The sequence below is a fragment of the Charadrius vociferus genome, unplaced genomic scaffold (genome assembly GCF_000708025.1).
Source record: "Charadrius vociferus isolate BGI_N301 unplaced genomic scaffold, ASM70802v2 scaffold31, whole genome shotgun sequence".
In the NCBI taxonomy this organism is placed as follows: domain Eukaryota; kingdom Metazoa; phylum Chordata; class Aves; order Charadriiformes; family Charadriidae; genus Charadrius; species Charadrius vociferus.
In genome coordinates, this window is record NW_009646966.1 from 3,561,762 (window position 1) to 3,586,277 (window position 24,516).

General features: G+C 39.7%; 1 protein-coding gene across 1 annotated transcript in view; it reads right to left on the bottom strand.

Annotated features, from left to right (window-relative positions):
- The window catches only part of COL1A2 (collagen, type I, alpha 2), a 41,850-nt gene that overhangs the window by 7,950 nt on the left and 9,384 nt on the right, over window positions 1-24,516 (bottom strand). The window contains exons 9-41 of the mRNA XM_009895351.1: window positions 24,483-24,516; window positions 24,101-24,154; window positions 23,660-23,713; window positions 23,092-23,145; window positions 22,734-22,787; window positions 21,026-21,070; window positions 20,719-20,772; window positions 20,565-20,609; window positions 18,295-18,348; window positions 16,760-16,858; window positions 16,634-16,678; window positions 16,424-16,522; window positions 15,950-16,003; window positions 15,742-15,849; window positions 14,828-14,881; window positions 14,628-14,726; window positions 13,725-13,778; window positions 13,242-13,340; window positions 12,450-12,503; window positions 11,759-11,812; window positions 11,593-11,646; window positions 11,440-11,493; window positions 10,559-10,603; window positions 8,284-8,382; window positions 7,448-7,555; window positions 6,050-6,103; window positions 4,494-4,547; window positions 3,863-3,916; window positions 3,701-3,754; window positions 3,491-3,598; window positions 2,446-2,499; window positions 2,306-2,359; window positions 1,251-1,412 (exon numbers count right to left, since the gene is read on the bottom strand). Of these exons, the coding sequence (XP_009893653.1) occupies window positions 1,251-1,412; window positions 2,306-2,359; window positions 2,446-2,499; window positions 3,491-3,598; window positions 3,701-3,754; window positions 3,863-3,916; window positions 4,494-4,547; window positions 6,050-6,103; window positions 7,448-7,555; window positions 8,284-8,382; window positions 10,559-10,603; window positions 11,440-11,493; window positions 11,593-11,646; window positions 11,759-11,812; window positions 12,450-12,503; window positions 13,242-13,340; window positions 13,725-13,778; window positions 14,628-14,726; window positions 14,828-14,881; window positions 15,742-15,849; window positions 15,950-16,003; window positions 16,424-16,522; window positions 16,634-16,678; window positions 16,760-16,858; window positions 18,295-18,348; window positions 20,565-20,609; window positions 20,719-20,772; window positions 21,026-21,070; window positions 22,734-22,787; window positions 23,092-23,145; window positions 23,660-23,713; window positions 24,101-24,154; window positions 24,483-24,516 (2,221 nt within the window). The remainder of the gene's footprint in view (window positions 1-1,250; window positions 1,413-2,305; window positions 2,360-2,445; window positions 2,500-3,490; window positions 3,599-3,700; window positions 3,755-3,862; window positions 3,917-4,493; window positions 4,548-6,049; window positions 6,104-7,447; window positions 7,556-8,283; window positions 8,383-10,558; window positions 10,604-11,439; window positions 11,494-11,592; window positions 11,647-11,758; window positions 11,813-12,449; window positions 12,504-13,241; window positions 13,341-13,724; window positions 13,779-14,627; window positions 14,727-14,827; window positions 14,882-15,741; window positions 15,850-15,949; window positions 16,004-16,423; window positions 16,523-16,633; window positions 16,679-16,759; window positions 16,859-18,294; window positions 18,349-20,564; window positions 20,610-20,718; window positions 20,773-21,025; window positions 21,071-22,733; window positions 22,788-23,091; window positions 23,146-23,659; window positions 23,714-24,100; window positions 24,155-24,482) is intronic.

Here is a 24,516-nt window from a genome sequence, read left to right on the forward strand (position 1 = left end):
CAAGGATCTCAGTGTAGTGTCAGCGCTAGTTCCTGCATGGAAGAAGCTGTACTCAAGTCGTAAGACACTAAACTCTAAAGCTAAAGGTCTGTAAGAAAGCAATGCTGGTTATACTCCCCTCACAACTGCTTTCCAGTAAAAATGCTGTTTCTGAAGAACACTGTACACATGCTTTTTCCCTTCCCATTCAATTACAGTGGGTGATGCAAGAAAACTGGGGTATTCAGTACAGAGAAGATGACTATATGAGGGGATTCCATAGCAAACAGACTGATCATCTGAGACTGATCCTGAGACCAACTTAGAAGATGTCACATCTCCAAACAACCCTTAGAGCTCTCTACTGACCATCTGAAGGCAAAGATTGTTTAATTGACCTTGGAATTTCCTTGCAATTTGAGCATAAGTGGCGCTGAACTTAGCATAAGTAATAATCCTGACAGCCTACCCTAAATTATTATCCTAATCCAGTCAGGCCTACTAGTTCCATTATGTTTTTCATAATTGAAATTAAATTAGAACATAAAAATTAGAAAATGTATTGCTTTGTACTGGACATTAAAGGGCAAATTTTCAGTTGTCACTTTCGAAGTTTTAACATACATATCTGAGAGTGACACTAAAGATTTCATTCTTAGCTGCAACTTCTGCAGATCACAGAAGAAATTTATATAATTTTTTATTGAGAAACAGATTGGTAATTCACACAACTGCATAGTTCCATAAGACAGAAATGTGTGTGACTTTAAAAACGCCAGTAATTCTGGATGCTCAAGCTTAAAGACACTAAAAGTTAATTTATTTATTTGCATGATTCTAAGCCACCCTGAGGTCAGACAACTTTAACCTTGTGATCCCCACAAATTAGAGTCTCTGATGCAGAAATGAATTGAGATTGTTCTAAATGGATGTTCACATGTTCCTCCTTTTTCCATCCATGACGCTCAATTTCAGAGCAGGAGACTCCACTTCCCTTTCTCAGACTAAGTAGCAATTTCTTCTGCAGTTAGCCTTGTTGCTTTCACTTAGGCTACTTGCAGAGACAGATGCAACTTGCCACAATAAAAAAAGAGAGAAAAAACTGCCCCATGCCTATAAAAAATTCCTTGAGTTTCAGTAGAGCTTCTACTTAAAAGCTAAATTTGTGTATAAAAGACAAAAGCCCTTCCAAATACCAAAAGTATCTTAGAATCTGTAACATTTACATGAATAGAAACATTTTTAAGGAGATTTGATACTCAGTAACTTACAACAGCACCAGCCTCTCCAGATGGACCTTTCTCACCAGCAAAACCAGGTGGGCCAGCAATACCTTGTTCACCAGTACGGCCAACTGGACCAACATCACCACGAAGACCTCTAGCACCATCTTTGCCAGCTGGGCCAGGAGGACCAGGGGGACCAGTGATGCCCTAGGATTGAGTATGAATATGATATCATTAAAATATAGACCCATTAACTGGGGAGAACAGAGCTAAGTTTCATTTTATGTTCACATACAAAAACTGTGCTTTTCAATAAACAGCTGTTCTGAAGCAGCAACTTCTATTGCTTTTGTTAGCAGTGGATAGCTGGAATCAGTAGAATTATTGAACAGAGAGATTTCATTATTTTTTTTTTTTTTACTCAGTGCATATGAAAGTATTAAAATTTGGCAGGAAAACATTGACTTGGCTCTGGAGACATTAACTGCAGCTATAAAACCTATGAGAAAAAACTTCTTCCAGGAGGATTATTTGCTTTGGATCCTGGGTTTCATAATATATTTAAATGTAGGGCATCTAAAGGAAAGAAGTGCCTTTTGGTAAAGGTTGGAAACACCTTTGAAAAGAAAACTACAAATGTCAATTTGAAATGAGAATTTTTGGCTGAAAAATAAAGAAGCAGGGATTCACATTCTTAAACACAATGAGAGGTTGCCCTACTGGAGACAGGTGCTGGAACTGCAGATATTTTAGAAAGTGTGGACACAAGATAACTTTTTTTTTTCAAATAGGACATGACCTTATTCCACTCAAAATCAATGGCTGTGCAGTTACTCATGGTGAACAGAAGCAATGGAAACACAGATTTTTACAAGTAGTTAGGCACCTCAAGATGCAGAGGGATGCTTGACGGATTGTAAAAAAAACAAAACCAAACCAAATTAAATGCGTACTCCCACTCTGGGAGTTTAAACAGTTACGAGACTTTTTCTTATCTCATCCAGTCCTATAAGGATCTTAGGTGATTCCAGTGCAGTTAGAATATGAGTCCATGTAACAAAAATGAGGATCCTGTTAGAACTTCTTAATTAGTTACTTACAGCAGGGCCAGGAGGACCAACTCTTCCAGCAGCACCAGGGAAACCAGTCATACCCTAAAAATAAAAGGAAGGTTTGGTTTAGAGGAAACAATGACTTCATGAAAAGCAACAATATCAGTGCCAAGAGCCTGAAGACTTACAGGAGGACCAGCATCACCACGAGGGCCAGCAGGACCAGCAGCACCAACGGGACCCTATGTATGAAGAATTGAAAAAGACAGATGAATCAAGCAAAGACTGTTAATGCCCCCTGTTTAGAATAAGGACTCTGTCTCACTCTCATAGAAGTTAAGGGCAATTTTGCTTTTTACTTCACCAGGAGGAGGGCTAGGCCCAAACCCACAATTCCTGTCCTGATACTAGCGTAGTAAATTCTCACAGACATTTTAAATCAGTATTGTATGGACTGAGAAGAATTGCGTAAGGTATTTATGATTTAAATGAATTTGCCTTGCAAATGTAACGTGCATCTAAGCAAATCTAGAAGTCAAACTGTGAAAGGCATAGGAAGGCAAAGGACAGCAAGTCTTCCATTTGCACTGTATGACGAATGCAGCCACGTAGCGCAAGGGCCTGGTACTGCTCTATTAGAAGCATACAGTAAGAACCCCAAGCCATGTTATCTTGCAACATTTTAGAGTATTAGAAATTCCAGGGCCTGACTTTCTGCATCATTTCAGTCAGTTCCCCAATAACAGGCTGCACGCATGTGAAGTAGTGTATACCTTTGGGCTATAAAGGTGTTAGCACATGAAAAGCCTGTATGCAAGTGGGTGCACAGACAAATCTGCACATATGCTTCTGGATGACTGGGTCTGAGAGTCAGACTGTCACAGCACATCCTGTCTTTGAGAGGAAGATACCTTCATCCTCAGCTCAGAACTTACCCACAATCACCCCCTGAATGGTCCAAGATAGACTGATTTTGCTGATCTTCGGGGCAACTTGAAAAAATTTTTTTTCTCTTCATTTCACTTCCAGACTCACGATCTGAGCCCACATAAATAGATTGACAAAGTTTATATAATGTGTGAAAATCAGTATCGTGACTTTCCTCAGAGCCTAGTTTGAAGTTTTTTTTTCTTTTTTTAATTACCTTTTCAAAATGCAAGGCCTTCAGGCTAGTGTATTGTTTGCATAGCACAGTTAACAACCATGCATTTTACAAAGACACAGTTCACTTACTGGTGGTCCAGAAGCACCAATTGGGCCGATAGCACCTGTTGGTCCACTTTCACCCTTAGGTCCTTTAGGCCCACGCTCTCCTTTAGCACCAGGCTGACCAGCTGCACCCTACGGGCAGAAAAACACACAGAACGAGGAGTTGGAAAAGCATGCAAAGGAAAGAGAGGAATGGCGTGACATTAATATGAGGAAAGCGCAAACAATACTCACAGGAGGTCCAGCAAATCCACTAGGACCTACAGGACCAGGCTCACCACGTTCACCCTAAAGAGAGGACAAAGAAGAGAGAATTGATTGGAATGAGCTTTAACAGGGCATTTTTCTGAACATCATGTCTTTGACACAGGACTAGTTGTAGGAATTGCCACTTACAGGGATACCACGGGCACCAGCAGGACCAGCGGGACCAGCAGGACCTCCTTCACCCTAAAACAGACAGCAGAAAACATTATGACACAGTGGGGGAAGACCTCACTGCAGTCAGAACAGGGGTGATATTGTGGTACAGATGCATGCAGTGAGTCTCCCTGTCTCTCCAATGGAGAGGGTATTACTGACAATGCTTCTGTTTTGACCCACCCCGTATTAGTAATTTCTAATGATACTTGGATGGGATAAAGAATCATTCTGAGCTAATGTGTTCATCACTATATCAAAACCTCTTTTCACAGTGTGAGAAGGGTTGTGGAGAGTAGCCTCAACTGTGAAGAATTCAGGCAAAGCCTAAATCAGAATCTTCTCCCCATATAACCCATTGCCACATAGGTGTGCATCCCTTCCCTGCTCTTTTAGGAAAAGTTTTGTGGTGTTAAGGAAGACTTCACGGAATAGATCTGCAATCCCCCTAATGCTTGCCTCCCAAATCTGAAAGACTTGCAGAACTTGTGCACAATATAAAGATGGAATTATTTTTTTTTTAATGGAACTCCACATCTTAAATATTCATGCATGGGTAAACTGTATAAACAAACAGGACACTTTTTCATTCAAAGAGTAGACTTACCCGATCACCAGCACCACCAGCCGGGCCAGGAGCACCAATAGCACCAGGGAGACCCTATAGGTCAAGAGACAGGACACTATTTCTAACAAGATGTAAGAAGGAGTGACTACATTTAATATTTTTTCTCTTTCCTCCTGGAGACAGGTGTGTGACTTTCTTCCAGCTGTTTTTAATAGAATCATAGAATGGTTTAGGTTGGAAAGGATGTTAAAGATCATCTAGTTCCACCCCCCCTGCCATGGACAGGGACACCTCCCATTAGACCAGGTTGCTCAAAGCCCCATCCAACCTGGTCTTGAACACTTCCAGGGATGGGGCATCCACAACTTCTCTGGGCAACCTGTTCCAGTGCCTCACCACCACCATAGTGAAAAATTTCTTCCTGATAGCTAATCTAAACCTACCCTCTTCCAGTTTAAAAACATTACCCTTTGTCCTAGTAAAAAGTCCCTCTCCACCTTTCTTGTAGGCCCCCTTCAGACACTGGAATGCTGCTATAAGCTTTCCCTGGAGCCTTCTCTTCTCCAGGCTGAACAGCGCCAACTCTCCCAGCTTGTCCCCATAGGAGAGGTGCTCCAGCCCTTTGATCATCTTTGTGGCCCTCCTCTGGACTCACTCCAACAGGTCTATGTCCTTCTTATGTTGGGGGCTCCAGAGCTGGATGCAGTACCCCAGGTGGGGCCTCACAAGAGTGGAATAGAAGGGCAGAATCACCTCCCTCAACCTGCTGGCCACACTTCCTTTGATGCAGCCCAGGATGCGGTTGTCCTTCTGCGCTGTGATCGCACATTGCTGGCTCATGTTGAGCTTCTGATCCACCAACACCCCCAGGTCTTTCTCGTCAGGACTGCTCTCAATCCATCTTCTGCCCACCCTGTATTTGTGCTTGGGATTGCCCTGACCCACATGCAGAACCTTGTACTTGGCCTGGTTGAACTTCATGAGGTTTGCACAGGCCCACTTCTCAAGCCTCTCAAGGTCCTTCGAAGTGGCATCTCTTCCCTTCAGCCTGTCAACTGTGCCACACAGCTTGGTGTCATTGGCAAACTTGCTGAAGGTGCACTCAATCCTAACATCCGTGTCGCCAAAGATATTAAATAGTATTGGTCCCACTACAGGGCTCAGGATGATTTTATAAAATAAAATCTATCCTGTTATTTTCCTTCCAAAGTATGAATTCTAGGACAGGCAGCTGAAATCTCAAATTAATTACAATTTTGTGTGGCTTTGCAGGCTGCTTTGAGAATTATCTGTCTGTGCTGAGCCCATGAAGTTCAAGAGGATAATGTCACACTGAACAATTGTCTATGAAATACAAGGTTCTCTGCTGATGTCATTTCTCTGTGCAAGAGAAGTGATCACTTTTCTCTCTCTCCCCCCAAATTTTAAGTATCCCTGGACAAGGGGCAACAAAATCGTATTGATTTGTACCAAAAATGAGCAGATATAAGAGGAAATGCAATAAAGTGGGCAGTGTAAGTCCTGAACATCCTTTTTAGTCACTTAAGTTCTGAGGTGTAGCAAGGTAAACTCAAGTAGAACCAAAAGATACTTACACGAGCACCATCTCTTCCTGTTGCACCAGCATCACCTCTCAGACCTGGGGCACCCTAGAACACACAGAGGGGAAAAAAAACCCATTATATTTGTAATGAACACAATAGTCTGTATGAAAGAAGTATTGAACTGTTCGCTGAGTATCCATATTTGCATAACATAGGAGATGCTTATTGTGCTATTTTTTGGAGGGAATGGATTATTATTTCATTCTTACTGCCGAGTATGTACTGACTTGCAAAGTGAGAATTTCCAGGCAAAGGGGACTGACACACGTTTCAGAATTATAAGCCTGCCTTTTTTATAGGAAACTTATTTAGTTTTCCCTTGGCAGCAAGAACTTTGAATGGAATTAAAAACTCAAAACCAAGTTGATGTATATTCCAAATGACGAAGGTAAATCCCCCCTCAAAATCTCTTTTCTTTTGGTGAAGAAATAACCATACATACAAATTCTTTTGGGTATTCATGTTATAATTTCTACTTGAAGCAGGAAAACAACTGTTAAAAACAATGACGTCATATAAGTGGTCACATAAAATGCCATATGTTTTGTATAACAAGAAGTTATATCCAGGCCAACACTAGTGTCAGGAAATCAGACCAGCACTCTATTCTATCTCTTTTTTTTTTTAAAATACATCCTACTCATCTTCATTAATATGTATGTCTGTACACAGTGTTTTATAAAAAATTGAAAGCAATTTTCATCTCAGTTTTCTTACAACTCCATTTATGTTGTAATAATCCATATGACTGGATTTTTTTTTTTAGTCAAAACAAAGCAGTTCTAGAAATCTCAGTTCTTTTTAAATAATGAACAGGACAGAATATGGAATGAGATGTACATAGAAAGATAAAAATCAATTTCATAGATAATTATATGGATAAAGTAGAGGTCGCAACAGGACTTGCAACCAGACTTCACAATTTTACATAAGGGCTTACATTTGCTAAAACGTTTTCCGATTTTATAGATAATGGATATAATCATAAACACTTATATCATAGTCACCGCACCTAGAGTGGTCAAGGATATTATCAGAGACTCGGTTCTTTATGATCAGTAGGCCCATTCCTACTACAAAGCCTGTACTGAAAGACAGCTTTACTATTTCTTCAGTAAAGATAAGTTCACTGTTAATGAGCTGTGGAGCACTAACTGCTACTTGAACTAATTCCAAATGCTGAGCAGAGATCAAAATACAACCTTAGAAGAGACTGTCAGTCTGGTAGACCAAGAAAACCTCTACTTATTGTCTACTAGTGAGTCACGTAATACAGTTTCACAGTAAATAAAAGTTGCATTGGGGTAGCCTGCAGGTTCTTTAAGTTAATGAAATTCAAGCACCTAACAGAGCTGTCCATGCAGTAACAAAGCAGGTTGTCCACCTTACCTTTTCACCCTTGCCTCCTGGAACACCAGCAACACCTCTCTCTCCGGGGATTCCACCAGAGCCAGCAGGACCAGGAGCACCAGCAGCACCAACATTGCCAGGCTCACCCTAGCAGCAACATTGTATCATGTAAGAGAGGGTCAAATCATGCACACAATTTGGAACAAAATTCTGTCCTTACTACTTTGCCTATCATCTGCTTACTTGTAAACAGTGTGACTAGTACTATATCATCTTAAGCTATTGTACTCATTTTTACTTTTTCAGCTAGTGAAGATGCCAGATGTGAACACTCTTTGACTCCGTGGGCTCCTGCGATTTTAGGATGCCCCATACTCTAAACTTCTGTGGAAAGACTACCCATAAAAATCTTGGGAACTAAGACCCATATTCAGTTACCATCAAGTCAATGTTACTTTGGTAGACAACTGCATATTATTGTGCTAATGTTTTGGGGAAAACATTGCTTACTAGACACAAGAGCTTCCTGTGTATAAGTAGATGTGGGTATAAATAGAAATCAGCATGAGTTTTGGCCAAAATCTTGGACCCTATCTCAAAACAGAATAGTAGTATACCCAGCTGACGAACCGTATTCAAACTGAGTCCAACCTGGAGTTCCCCTCCCATCACCTAGAGTGCTAAACATAAAACCCTCCAGTATTAGTGTGGACTAGCTTGGATGGAGCTTTACCACTTGAAGAAATGACCCAGGGGCTATGGTGTATAGGTAACTACCTATTAGCAGTAATCATTTATGCTTTTAGGAAAGAAGGTTTTGGATTGCCTTCATCAGGAATTCAACAGTAAGGCAATGGCAGCTAAAAAAGGCATACCTTGTTACCATCAGGGCCTGGTGGGCCAGATGGACCACGGCTTCCAATGGGACCAGCGGGACCAACAGCACCACTTTCACCAGGAGGACCACGTTCACCCTGAAGGAGACAGTCTGATTTGAGTTTTTCCTTGAATTGTTCTGTAGCTTAGAGGTTTAAAAGCACTGACTAGTAGCAATGACAGTGTGATGCATTTTTATCTGAACAAACCATTAAGAAATGTATTAGAATTGTGCAGATATTAACTCAACTGGTCATAAGAATTGGCTCTAGCATTTGACACTAATATAGCAAAGTGAATTACTAAAGTCTTGCATCATGGCAAGAGCTGACAAAGTACACAGATTTTTCGCCACTGTGCTCATTCTGGTGTCTTGTATTCTATTGCCAAATGGAGCTTCTGATACCAATCTGAGGGCAGATAATGGATTCTAGTGAAATTAAGAGCCATAGTAATTGGCAAACAATTGTTTTTACAGTGGCATATGCCTGGTAAATATTGGAGAATAAAGGTGATAGCTAAAGCCTACTAATGGGACCTGTACATTCTAACAGGTATAAAGATAAATTCTGGAAACAGAGATCATCTGGAGACATGGAAGTAGTCAGAAACTGGTCTTATATGCACAACAGTTCTATCAAAGACAGAAATATCATTTGGTCATTTATTTAGGCACCAAAAATGAGGATTTGTGCTGTAAATGGGAGTTTCACCTGATGAAAATGACAGAAAGGGAAAGGTGATAGCCAACAGCCAACAATATGATGTTGACACGAAAAAGGTAAATGTGATCTGGCAAAAGCAGTGAGGTGTTTTTCTGAAGTGTTAATTTTGTTGTACAAAGCATCAGTAAGATAGCCAACAATATGACGTTGACATGAAAAAGGCAAATGTGATCTGGCAAAAGCAGTTAGGTGTTTTTCTGAAGTGTCAATTTTGTTGTACAAAGCATCAGTAAGACCTAATTTGGAATACTGAATGAAATACACTCTGACTGGGTATGAGATGCCAAAGGCAAGCTAGACCTGAGACAGATAACTGCTACTACAATGATGAAGGGAACTTGGTTTGGATAATTAGCAAAATGAAAGTTTAAAGAGGATGTGGTTACCTATACAGCTTCAGGGCACTAAATATAAGGAGGAAAAGTGCTATTTAAACTGACTGACATGACTGACAATGGTGAATGGGAATATTTGTCATGAATAAAAGAGGAAGCAACAGAAGCAGTTTAAATATCAGCCTCTTTATAAGTGGATTTGGAAAGCAAGTAGTTAATCAAGCATTTTAGAGACTACTCATTGCTCTGCACAAATGGGACCTTCCTGCCATGCAGGAAGGCCTTCGCACAAAGCTCTTTACAGATGTTTATTCACAGGGCAAGAATAAAAGGAAATGGGAGGCAATGTCTTCTATTGACTGTTCCAAGCTCTGGATTCAGCCCACCATTTGTTCACAATGATATTACACGGAAGGTAGGAGCTGGCTAGCAAGGGATAGTGTGACTGAAATGGTCTGGCTGAGAAGGTCTGCGCAGAGGCCCTGAAGATGAAAATTCTCATATGCACCAGGCCTCAGTCTAGCACTGCAGAATCGATCTTTTGTCATCCACATTCTCATTGTGAAATTCATTAATTAAAAAAACAAACAACCTTGATCAGCTCATCAGAATCTCATTACTTGGGTAATATTCATATTGCTTATCTAGAATTTTACTACACTGGCCACTATCGTGTCATATAATCACATAGCCTGCAAGAATAAAAGGAAATGGGAGGCAATGTCTTCTATTGACTGTTCCAAGCTCTGGATTCAGCCCACCATTTGTTCACAATGATATTACACGGAAGGTAGGAGCTGGCTAGCAAGGGATAGTGTGACTGAAATGGTCTGGCTGAGAAGGTCTGCGCAGAGGCCCTGAAGATGAAAATTCTCATATGCACCAGGCCTCAGTCTAGCACTGCAGAATCGATCTTTTGTCATCCACATTCTCATTGTGAAATTCATTAATTAACTCATTACTTGGGTAATATTCATATTGCTTATCTAGAATTTTACTACACTGGCCACTATCGTGTCATATAATCACATAGCCTGACACATGCAAAAAGCAGAGAAAATTCTCCCTCATTCCTGGGAGTCTGGTGTACTACACCGTGTTCTGTAACTGGGAAGAGCTGTTGGTCTTGAGAAACTTGGAAATGTATATAGCTGTTATTATTATTAAACACATTATTAAGACAGTCTGTACTAGATTTCAAATAAGTGACTCACTCTTGGGCCAGCAGGACCAGGGACACCAAATTCACCATGAAGACCCTAGAAGAGAGTAGATGTATTGGTAAGGCTTATTTCTAAAGCAAACTTATTAGTTTAAATTGTGCTGGTTTTTAGCAGTAAATAGAAATGCTTCTCAAATTGCAGCAGCATATTGAAAATCTTCAGACTAAACCCAGCCTTTCAGATACACAGAAATAAACACTTCATATAGCTGCGTACTATCTCAAAGCACACATGACATAATTTCTCATCTAAAGAAAAGAGTTGGTGATTAAATTCCAAGCTCCTTTTTCAGGTACATGCAATGTAAACTCTCCTACAGGGACACAGAGAGATGTAACTATAAACGTTAAATGTGGTTATGACACATAGAATGCACAATTTGCAGATTACATCGCACACTTTAACTGAGCAGAACCTAGAGCCTGAATTACCACTGAGCTACCTCAGTTGTATGCTGTTGTAAATTCACTGAAACCAATTGAGTTGCAAAAGCACACAATTGGAGTAACGCAGGTCAGATTGAACTCTGAAGTTTTCAAAAGAAATCTGAAGTAAAATATTCGTCATGTACTGTCTTGTCTTTTGGGGGAGGGGACATATTTTATTGCTGCTTAAGGCCCAAAAAGCAAAGGATTGGCTTTGCTCAGTTTCATACCAAAACTTTAAAAAAAAAAAAGCAGTATGTTGCAAATTCCAACGAATCTTCTTCATTTGCAGCTAGCTTTGACAAAAGGGACTATTAAACTTTGCATATAATATGGATTGCTTTGTTTTGGCAAATGGATCCAACAGACTCGTTTTACCACATGTGCAATTGTAAACATAATGCTTATGCAATGCCTGCCCCTACTTGCAGAGTACTGCACACTCACCCTTTCGCCTGGTTTACCAGCTTCACCAGCCGGACCCGAGGGACCTGGCAGACCCTAAGTATAAAGAAACAAGAATACAAATGAAGTTAAGTCAGAAGCACTTCATGCTTTGTAAAACAGAGATAAGATTGAGCAGAACACATAGCGGCTTACCTGGAAGCCAGGAGGGCCAGCAGGACCTGTTTCACCCTTTCCACCTTGGTTGCCCTGGAGGGAACAAACAAGTGATTAACTTGGAAGGAGAAATACAGGAAAATGGATTTTCAAATGGGAAGTCCCATTAATGAAAAGTAAATCACACACTGGATCTGTAACTTACAGTGACTCCAGGAGGACCTTGAGCACCGTTGTTTCCCTCTGGACCAGGAGCACCCTAAATGTGTTCAAGTAGAAAGCCGTTATCAAAGTTTTGATCTGTTATGAATAATATTTCTCTAAAGTGGTTATGTACCAAAAAAAAAAAGAAGGTCCCTGGCTGTATATTTTGAACTTAACCATTTACTTGTGAGAGTTTCACTATTAAAATGTACTAAAGATGCTTACAATTTTAAATTCTGGTGATTGTTTTAGTTATCGCAGCACATTCATCCTTAAGGAAACTTCTTTTGGAATTACAGATTATAGGAACTGTGCTGAAAGCATTTTTCCAACAACAGACAAATTATTTGGTACCTTAAATGGAAGAATTAGTCAGAAGTTGGAAATTTACAGGATAAATTAGAAACCATACATTGACCTCAAAAATATGCACAGGGAGTGCTATTTTTTCCACTTTGTAGGAAGCTAATACCCCATAACTAATTTCCCAATTAATTACCCCAGAAGGATAGTTTTAATTTATCCATTAAGTAATAGTCCCCACTGACATAAGTCTAGATGAGTGCATTCCCAAGTGCTTTTCTATTTCATCATCTACTCATGCTTGCACAAGATAATGCTATTTTATTACAGGGGTTTGAAAATCTACTTTTTTATCTCTGGAGGTTAACAAATAGAATATATCCACATACCCGTGGGCCAGCAAGACCAACATTGCCTTTTTCACCAGGTTTGCCAGGTTCACCCTGAAGTTGAAAGAAAAAGATAGAAAGTGAACCAAGACTTCATATTAGATTCAGTTTAAACTACTAAACAGTGATACTCTCCTTGCCAGAAGATTTATTGTAATATTTCTTTAAGCCTAATTAACCCAAAAGCTCCATCTGCCTTATTGAACCACTTAGAAACAATAGCTCAAAAATAAACATCTTTTCTTTTCAAAACTCCATGCCTTTATTTTTTGAGGTCATAATTCATGATATTATGTCTGCATGTGTATGTATGTATAGCAACACCACAAATCCAGAAGATGATTATTGTGATCTGTGGCCTGTGTGTGACATGTCAAGTGTCCCACTGAAATCACTGGTAGCTTTTCTTCTAAAGTGAGCGAGCTTTGGATCATGCTCCATAAATAAGAATACTCTGGAACTGAAACTTAGGCTTGGTGGCCAACATTTACAGAACTTTTACAGAAGTGTATACACAGAAATGATAAAACGGACATGCAGAAATTATAATATAGACATATTTTTCTAATCACTTCAATGTCCAAATATTCCTCAACTAATTAAATTGTTTTTCTTTTCTTTAATATTTTAAATAACTGGAAAATAATTTAAAACAGAACTCCTGAATTTAAGTGGATGCCAATAAGCAGTATGGGAGGACACAGGGTGATGTGTTTGATTGTTAGAGCTGGGACCTACAAATTAGTCTGGAAATACCTTCATAGTAATAGAAAGTTTCTGTACTGTACTTACAGTGGGACCTTTTGGTCCAGGGAATCCAATGTTGCCAGGCTCACCTCTATTGCCAGCTGGACCGATTGGCCCAACCCTACCATCTGCTCCAGGGAAACCCTAGAAAAAGAAATCATACTATTAAATGGCTGGGGTAATTAGAGTTCAGTGCTAGGAGAAATGTGTACTGACAGGAAGCAAATGCCATTTAACTTTTAAACACTGTTTATACATAGCATGCTCATGCATTCCTCCATTTTTCTCCTTTCTGTAAAACTGTGTATTTCTTCTTCCCCTTACATGACATAGACCTGATCTGAGACCCACAGAAATGAACAGAAAGTTTCTCACTGATTTTCTGAGTCATATGGTAGTAAAATATCTTGCTGGTTTTACACACAGTTGTGTTAGAGCTCAGTGCTGAGATCTCTGCTTTTTAAAATCTCAGGTTTTGTCTGTGTTTCACATGCAATGGGGAAACAGTATGAAAAACACGGTACTTACAACAGGACCTTCCTTGCCAGCAGGGCCTGGGCTTCCAGGCTGACCTGGGAGACCCTGAGAAGGGAAAGGTTTCATGTTTTTAGAAGGAAACCAACTCACCCAACTGTTAACCAAAATTCTTTTTCTACATGTGTGTACACACACAAACACACCAAGTTATCAATATACACTGTGGAAACAGGACTGTATGTCCTATCAAATTTATATCTAAAACACACTGAAGTTTAATTTGGTAGTGTGTGCTCCCATGCCAGTTGAAAATCAGTATAGGTAAGTACCCGTTTCACTTAAACTCATTTAGGTTCTACTTTAGCAGAGAACGTACTTAAACATTTGCAGATGCCTAATAGTTCACATGTGCATTGAAAACTCTTTCACTTTATGGGGTGGAGTAGGAAGAGAAAGAGTAGTATAAAGAGGATAAAAGACAATGACATGAATGTAATCTGGGTGCAGTGAGCACCACTAGAAGTGGATGGCTGTTTTCAGTGAAGTAATTTGCAAACTAAAATTGAAATAGTTGAGATCAGGCATCTCACATCATTTTAGTACAGTTTAGGGTTTTTTTGTTAGTTAAAGAGGACACACACTTCAGCTGTGCTTTTAATGATCACATTCTGTAAATAACCTCAGAAAGCAATGCCTATCCAGTATGAGGGGCACTGCTCCATGACAAGGCAATCAAATGCTGCCACATACAAAAGAAACTAATTTCAATAAACATTTTGATGTTTCTTAATCATTTCCTCATGGATGCTTTTTCAACAAAGTGGTGGAAGTGCCCTAACTGTGGTTAGCACAGGCTGAATTTTTGCAGTTGGATTTCTGAATAATTTTGTCCCTAAATTTTAAGTAATTTTCTTTTTGCATAGTTCAAATTTACATCACAGAGTTCAAACTTACTCTTGGACCCATAAGACCAGGCTCACCAGGACGGCCACTATCACCACTAGGACCCTTAGCACCAACAGGACCACTAGCACCACGGTTACCAGCAGGTCCCTACCGAAATAAATACATAAAATTAGGCAGAGGTGACAAAAAGCATCACAGATATATAAAAGAAGGTCATTTAGAAATAGCGACCCAGGCAAAAGTATTACCATGACACCAGCTCTGCCATCAGCTCCAGGGAGACCACGAGACCCAGGCACACCCTGCAAGTGAACACAAAACAAATAAAGAAAGGGAAAGAAATACACCTGTTCCTGTAAGGTGTATAGTGCATGCTAAATTTCAGCCTTCTGAGCAGAATTTGAGGTAGGTGCAGCTCTAAGCTCACACACCTCAGTGTGCACACACCTCAGTGTAAAAGTATCTCTCACTTCCTTTAGGTTTCTTTAAATTCTAACCTGCTTGTATCGGAGCATTTCACTGTTTTATTGTAATCTACTAGTGCCTGGACAGCAGCTAAGATCCCACAAGCTGGCCCACGCTGTTTCACCTTTGCTTCTCTGCAAGGAGTTACTGGCTTCGCTCTGTACACCCTAGCCAAGGTGCAATACTGAATCTTTATCTCTACCAAAAAAAAAAATGGGTGGAAACACTGCCATTTTTCCTATTCTGTTCCAGTTCCTGCTCTTGTATGAAGCCATGTGCCTCCTGAAACTCACTGAGTGGTTTTCTCACCCGGTAAAAAGGGTACTAGGCACCCTTGAAGACAGTGAATTGAAACCTTTTGCCTCACGTTATGTGTGAGCCAATTACCTGATTTAAGCAGTTAAATCCCATCACAAAGTTTTAAGAGTAATCAAAGATAATTCACTAAATATTACACAATGGATAAATCAAAGCAACCTCTAATTACTTCAGAGATAAGATAGTAAATAGCATTAATACAAACCAAAAATAGACTTGGTCGCAACTAATCAAAAGGCTCAGAATGGTAAATGATCTTTGCTTAGCAGCATTAATGTATTTTTAATTACTCATAATTACTTAATTTGCCTTTGTGAGTCTAGCTTTATTTCCTCTTTTCTTTTTGCTTCTAATTCTGGAACATGAAAAGAAAACCTACTCTTAGACCAGCAGGGCCTGGGGGACCTGCAGAGCCAGGTTCACCATTGCTGCCTCTCTTGCCTTCCTCACCACTAGGACCAGGAGGGCCAGCGGGTCCAGCAGCACCCTATTTCAGGCAAACAACAAAAAAAGAAGAAATCAGATGATGCGTTGCAGATTATCAGGCTTTAATCACTGAAACAAGCTTCACGTGCTGCCATACTTACAGGTTCACCCTTGTTACCACTTTCTCCCTTGGCACCAGCAGGGCCTGGTTCACCCTAGAGTCCAAAAAAAAGAGAGATCATAGAATTAAGCATCATTCCAAAAATCTCACTTCTACCTGGACAACTTTTTCATGAATCAAAATGCTCTTTACTCATCCAATTCCATGCCTGCTTTTATTCTGATAAATGGTCGGTGAATATAACTGTATTTTTGGCTTAACAGGCATGAAAAGAAACATGTGAAAGACACTTAGAAATGGCAGTAACCCCCCAAGGGGAGTGCAAAGCAAACCTCTTCAGTCTCAGCTTTGGAAGCAAGCAGTGAGACACAGAAATGAACTAGAATGTTTAATTCTAGTGGAGCAAGAAAAAAAATTATGCATTAAATACAAAAATACATCCAGAGGAAATCTACAACTGCGGACACTGTGTTCAATTTTCAAACGAAGACATGCAATATACAAGGTCACTTACAACAAGGCCTCTAGCACCACTAGGACCAGCGGGGCCAGGAGGACCAGGAATACCACGGGGACCAGGCAGACCAGGAGCACCAGCAACACCAGGAAGACCCTGTCCACCAGAGGGAAAAAAAAGGTATTATGAGCCCATTATCTTTTCTGTTGAATTAACTAAATTATTTTTCTTTTTAGAGCAGACAAGTGTGAGTAAGGCTGTACTTACAGCTGCACCTTTAGCCCCTGGAAGACCGTTAGCACCAGGGTTGCCCTGTTAAGAAAGATAACAATACTAGTTAATGGAGAGTCTCAAGTGCACCTGTCCAACAATAAAGTCTGGCAAGTTACTCACTGGAGGGCCAACAGGACCACTAGAACCGGGAAGTCCAATCTCTCCTCTTGGACCAGCAGGACCACTAGGACCAACATTACCAGCAGGTCCAATTTCACCCTGTTTGAAAGAAGGATACAGCCCTCTAGCAGTGTACACAGTGTTAGGGCAAGAGCAGAGCAATCCTATACTAGCCTGACATTAAAACAATCCAATATATATTTTCCCACTTCAGAGGTCAGGAAATCAAGGAGCTGAGAGATTTTAAAGGCACTGAAGCTAGGAAGCCTAGATAGACCCCATCAAAGCTGGTGGCTAACACAGGAACAACAGATGCTCAGCATATCTAAGAACCTACATTATCACTGAGGGTTACACAGAAAGTTGACCTAGAAAAATCAGGATTACAGTGCTGCAGCCATGTGCCTCCAGCATTGGCCTGAGACGCCCCATGGTGTATGAGACCTAACTGACCATTACCTTGCATCTTAATATGCCATTTGCACTGATACAAAATGTAAAACGATGCCTGATCAGAGTGCTGTAGGATAGCGTTCACAGTGGAGTAAATGACAGGAAAAAAGGTTCTTGGTTTTACTCTCAGAAGCTTGTATTCACTAAGTCTACTACAAAAAAAATTAATATAATGACAATTTCTTTTCAGCAATTCTCTAAGTAGTCAGAATTCATCCTGGACACACGGCAGTCTTCTCTTGAAATTGCAGGCTGTAACCACACTCACTTCTGCATGGGATCTCAATTTTTCCTCATATTCCCTGCATTTAATGTTAAGAGGTCGAGCAAACAATACTCTATTTTCTTCTAAACATGGATCAAGATAAAAGTTTTGTCTGTTGTGACATGGAATTTGTGTATTTGTGTTAAGGATGAAAAACTGTATCACATTACATATAAGTGTATGCAGCTCTAAGCTTCTTGACAAACGGTGAGTGAAATTTTTAGGTGCACTATATGGGACACTTTTGTCCCAAATCCTTGGTCCTTCCTTGGACAAAGTAAAATTCAAAGTAATGAGAGTGTTACTCAGGTAAAAATGCTAAGATCTGAGAAACAAACTGAAACATCTAAGTTACAGTGTGCAAGAGGAAAATGGTATTGCCCTAAACCTGAAAAGTTTCTCCATTGCAATTTCAAGAACTTAGGCTGGAAGGAGCCCAATACTCATATGCAGCTTCTTGGCCCTCCACTACTTCTGTAAAGCAATGTGACCTGTGACTTTGATTATTCATCATGATTCACATCACCTTTATAAAGTGTATACAACTGCACCATGTAGGATGCAGTAAAAAAAAGAAAAAGGTTACACGTCTTCTTGAACCTGCCTCGTATCAATCTTCAGCTGTGAAATAACTGCTATATTTTAACCAAGCACTCATATATGATTTCTCCAAATACTCTAGGGAATTGTCCTCATCCTAATCTTGATAAGAAAGTACTCCTATTTCTGAGAGACTATTTTTTTTGCTGCCTAGCAATACTAGTTACTATATTTCACCTTCACTATCTAATGTGCTAGTAGAAGCAGATATTCATACCTTAGCACCAGGACCACCTGGGAAGCCTGGAGGACCAGCAGCACCAATAGGGCCCTGAGAAATGAAAGGGAAGCAGTTGTGTGAAAGTATTCAATGATGACAGAAGCATCCTGCTTGCTGAAGTAAACAGATTTTAAAAACACACATTTACTGAGACACTTCCACCCATTACCACCTCAGAATATCAGTTGCCTTTTGCAACTCCAAACTGACAGATTTGGTTCACTACAAACAGTTAAGAGTGAGGTCAATGCTGAAAAACATTTGCAGTGCAGCTAAGAAAGTGTGAATTAAGCCATGACTCGTGAAACCTTGCCTTGAGGCCAAACACCTGAAAAAGATGCCTGCCTCTGCTCATCCTCTGTTTATTCTATCTGCAAGTCAAGATGTCTTGCTGTACAGTCCCACAAATGAAGGGGAGCACTGCATCCTGCAACTGCAAATCTTAGGTGGCTGTTTCCAACACATTTACTGTGCAGGGTGACTGTGTACACTGTCACACCAGTGGTCCTTCTGGACTACCAGTCACGCACAAGAGCCCTGTGTTGATGACAGCATTTGTCCTTCTTCACACATGGGAAGATGGTTGGCAAGATCTCTGTGCTGCTTTACGAGTCAGTGCTTGACACAACTTATATTGAAGTCAGTAAGAATGTACTAGAAATTGGATCAGGCTTAACAGCAGCTGAAGGCAGGAGTTGATTCTAACATGCAAAAGGATTAAAAAAAAAAATCTTTATTCATACTTAAAGTATACATTTTGAGGCAGTGAACATGTGCAGCCCCAGGACCCTTTCATTAGACTTTTTTTTTTTTTAAACAGAAAAGGCAATAGTACATCAGCTTGAAGAGGGCTTTCTACTGATTCTGGTGTGTCTAGCTATTGTTGTGAGATTTAGAATTGTGATGGGACAAGCTTCCTAGTGTAGAGTACCCAGGTACCACAAAAGAAGATACACTAATGGAGTCAGCCTTTGTTATTCTTTAATGCAATTTCCGTTACAGTGACTCTTTTATGTTTTTAATTCCCAGTGGCAAGAAGAATGAAACAGTATTTCTGGTTTAGTTTAAAAAAAAAAAAAAAAAAAAAAAAGAGTGTCTTTAAGTGCTACACAGAATGTTTATAGCACCATAACCTAAGTATGTGTAAAGTAACTTTAGCCTGGCATAGACGCTAGGACCCAATGCAACTCTCTGCTGCTGCCCATTCAGAGTAGAAGCCCCAGAATATTTTTCCTATGGTAACTCATTTGCCTTCAAGATGGCTAAAATGCTTTGGTTCTACTACAAAGTATAACATCAGATCTTGGCTGTAAGGTCTCTGTTTGCCTGCAATTCAAGTGCCCAATCACATATATTTTTCAAATACCCCATATGGGAGAACTGAAGTGAAATTCGTGCTGCTGCTAACATTCCACTCTCAAAGCATGACAGATCTTCGCAGTGACAAGGTTTATTAAAAGCAACTTCAGGGAAGTTGAGAGAACCAAGTACATCTTCATCATTGACTCAGATTTTGAAGACAGGAAGGAAAAACTATTCTGGGCTATTGATGATCTTTATTTATTTATTTACAGCTTTGAAGCTATACTCTTGTACACACACTTATTTCACTGAAATAAATGAGGTTTAATGAAGTCAGTGGTACACCATGGCAACAATAACTCCTTTTAAAGGGACAAATCTGCATTGGATTAGCACTTATTAGAATAGTTATTGTTCACCAGTAAGATCAGGACAGTTTGATCTTTCCAGCCTTTCACACGAGCTGGCATAACTCAGGTATCAATGGTGAATGAAAAAACTTTACTCCTGTTAGTCAGACAGGACAACACTGCAGGTGCAAAGCTGTGTCCTGGAGTGCATATGATAGTTTCAGGATGTATGTAGGTGTAGTCATCTGCAACATGTGCATAGTATATACCTGTTAAAAGGTATAAAAGTCTTTTGAGTTTTGGGATGAGAACTGTCCTGTTAGAAATAAAGATTCTGCTCATCTGGTGTTTCCCTATGAACTGATCAGTGCAAGTGAGAAAATTTGGTTCTTGTGATACAGATGTGTTTAATGTAAATCCTCAGGCTCTCAGGATATTGTCTGCAAAGGGTTTATGTTTTATTAATTCTGTTTGTGATGGTCTGATAAGCAAAGAAGTGTGTTAAAAACGACCCCACAAACAACTTCTGAGAAGTCCAAGAAATCCTCTATAAACAGAAAGAGGGACACAAGGCCTAATGGAACCAGACTGTCAAAGATCAAGACTGGAACTTACAGCAGGTCCGGTGGGGCCAGCGCTGCCATCACTTCCACGAGCACCCTGTGAGGAGAGAACACGATAGACGGAGTTTGAAAAGAGATTCAAAGATTAGAGAGCGCCACAGTAAGTGGCTGGTCACGATGACAGAGACAGATGGGAAACTACTTACAGCTGGTCCAGGGGCACCTACTCTTCCTCTCTCACCAGGGAGACCACGAGCACCCTGAAAGAAAAATTAAATTCACTCATTTATACCTATTCACTGAATGAAGGTACACAGATTTTTTTTTTTTTCTTCTGCTAAGTCCCTATATGAACTGTGTTGCAGCCAGGCAATTCTGTTCTAAATATTCACACACTATTACATTAGAGTATCTAGCCAGCTGGAGTGCCACTGATGACAAAAACTGCCCAAAGTGCTGGCTGAACCATATCTATCAGATTAGCATTTTCTACAGCATGGAATAAATACTTACAGGCTGTCCTGGGGTACCATTTTCACCAGGGGCACCAGGTTCTCCCTATGAAAAAGAAAGTTTGCAGGCTTGAATTACTTCAAGGATGCTTTGAACAAACAGCACAACACCATCTAGAGAGATACTCAACTGCTGAATCCCACTGTCTTTCTGTAGCACTTACACCACACCATATACAATAACAGCACATCAGATCCTGAGGGTGACAGTCCCTGCATATATTGGAACATGGCCAAATGGAATCCTCTTAGAAGAGGAGGACCAGAGCAAGTTGCTTCACTTACCTATCTCAGCTTTCTTTACCCCATTTCTTTATTCTGATATTTACTTTGTAGCACACACCTAAGAGATAGGGCCTGGATAGTCAACTACTAATTCAGATGAATCAGCAGCTGTTTTTTAGCTAGAGCAGAAGCAGAATGATGCTTTCTTTTGCCTTAGGTTAAGGTGACAAAGTTCCTGTCAAAGGGCTGGAAATAAAGATCTGCCTCAGGTGTTTTTATCTTCAGATCAATAAAACCAAGATATGAGCGACAGCCATTAAAATAATACTCCCTTCAGTCTTAAGTATTCTCAACGAGCCTGCAGTTGGTCTAGGCTGGTCTGTAGTGACAAGATTTGTCCTAAAGCACTGATACCCTGAATATATCTGAATGCACCTTGTCTTAAATGCTGGAAACAGCACAAATTTTTGCCTTCATCACTGCTTTTAGTGCAGCTGTATCACGAGTGACCTTGATTTACTATACTTGTGTTTTCCAGTCAGATTAGCACTCTTACTAATAACTGTTCATTCCTTTACTTAATTGCTTTATCTGCTTTTAATCTCAAAAGACTTGACAGACTGTTTGCTCTCATTACCAAACTTTTTCTGGCGATTAACAACTTTCAGTGATATTGGAGAATGCTATTTTACAATTAGTAATTCTATAAGCAAGTAGTGCTAAGCTCTTAGAAAGACGCAACAGGGAGAATTAGTATTTGAGCTTTTCATTGTCATATTAGTTCTTGAATGCACATTTCCTATGAATAAGTCCGCAATGTTAAAGTTTCCTACAACTCAACACTGTAGTAGTGTTTAAGAACACTGCTGTTAGGCACTGAGGTGGAATGGGAGAAGAAGAATAAAAGAGGGAGAGTTTGCTATATATGTTTCTAGACCATGTTTAAAAACATTTAAGGATAGTGTTCAAATGTGCACTAAACTAATCTGAGGAAGGTAAAAAGGAAAAAGACTGAGTTAAGGTTATTTGATCTTCACAGAAGAGCACTGCATCTATCCAAAGTTTTAGCAGAAATCTTTACACTAGAGCATGTGTCTCACACAGAATTTCGTAGAAAAATTGTATCTTTTCATTTTAGTGTGTTTTCAAAAACCCACCAAAACTCCAAGTACAATCCACAGAAAAGCGGAGATAGCAAAAATCAGTCTGAAGTGCTGCTGGATAACCAATCATTAGGAGACAGATTCTGCAGCTCTTACTCAATGAAAGTACTAACTTGACTGAGGACTCAAGACTAAGGCCCCAGGAATAATTTTTCGTGGTAAGGTGCACATATTTGTCCTATGTGACTCCACTCATTTCTAGATTATTGCAGCTGGGAAATCTTTAATGACAACATGGGAGATTAATTGGAGGGGGACTTCATATGTCTTTCGCTAGAAAGAGATACAAATGTATCCTGCATTTTCAGATTTCATCTTTACCTTGGTGCCAGGAGTACCGGGTTGTCCCTTTTGACCGTCCAGACCATTGTGTCCCTATAATACATAGAAAAATAATATTAAGTATATATTGTATATATTGTCCCACTATTGGCTATACTCAAACTCTTAGTTTTGTAAGGTAAATCCTTCTTTCCATACAAAATTATTTCCTAATATAATCTTACGATTTTTTTTTAAAAAATAATCACTCTTTCATATCAGAAGATATTAAAAATGTCAAAGAAATTCATGCATTTAGAATATATCTTCTTAACTTTGAGGGGATTTCCAGGGATTTTCAGTATGCTGAAATGTTGTCACTCTTAACTGTTCAGGGAAAAAGTATGTATAGACTCACCCTAATTCCCTTAAAGCCAGGCAGACCAGGAGTTCCAGGGAATCCACGAGCACCCTAAAAACACATAGCACACGAATTATTATCTCTTATACTATATACTGCAGTTAAAAAGAAAGAAAAAGCCTAAGTCTTTCAATAAAATTGATGAGTAGATTTGGGCCATGATCATTGAAGTGAGGAACACAGTCCATTCTGTAACCTCCCAGGACCAGACTTGTTCCAACACTAACAGTAATCAACCTGATTTTCCAGTCTGAATCTCAGAAATTTCATGCATTAACATATGATAGCACAGCTGTTTTAGCTTTCTATGCCAAGGTGCCTGCTCACCTGCTCCTGCATAACTCCTCACTATGTCACTTCTGTTTTTAATTACATTAGCTTTACTGATGGGGGGGAGGGGGGAAAGAGTACAAAACAATATGATAACTATGATATCCCTGAACTGATATTGGATTAATGCATATAGGGAATATTACTAGACTGTTAATGTGCTGCAATTCAGAAATGTCATCAGGTTTCTTTGATAAGAACTGTTTTCTATTGTATACAGTAGATCACTACATACCTGTGGCCCAGCAACACCCCTCTCACCAGGTCTTCCAGGTTTGCCAGGGTGACCCTAATAAATGCAGTAAAAATGCACTAAGTAGGAAAATTCATTTTACAAAATAACAATAAGCCACCAAAAAAAGACAAGACATTGAAAAAGAGAAACTTTGCCAATAAATGCTTGTTAGCTTTCAAGTTTCCCTCTTCTTGTATTGAGGAAGCTAAATAATATATTTGGAGACGTTTTGAAGTTATAATTTTTTCTGTATGTTTCCAACATACAACATCTGTTGTACTATAAAATATTTATTCTGTTTAATTTTTTTTGTTTATTCTATCCAATATTATAGAACAATGTAAAAATTATGGCCAATAAAATGCTTAGCTTAACAATAACCTAATGTAAGAACTGAATCACAGCCCCAGAAGAGATGAGAAACATTTAATAACCACTTACATCTTCACCAGCCTTTCCTGGAGGACCAGGGGGACCACGAGGACCGTGGGGACCCTGTTAAAAATAGATTGAGGATTACTTAAAGCATCATTCTTCACACAAGTCTTTTCACTGGTTTCTGCCTTGAGTTGGGGCATAGCTGGAACCTGAACTGAAGCAAGGTCCTCCCATCCTAATTCACTTTGCACTTTATGATTCCAATCTGAAGGGGTCTGAATCTGAGTGTTCAGCTCTGTTTCTGCAACAGGATCAAGCAGGAATATCCAATTCCAACATTCAAGGATGTGCATATGGATAGGAGAAACGGGCCTAAGCTTTACAAGCCTACTTTGGTGTCCCATTTCTAATGTTAACAGTGTCTGTATGCGAAACCTGTACTTACTGCTTGACCAGGTTCACCAGGCTCACCAGGAATG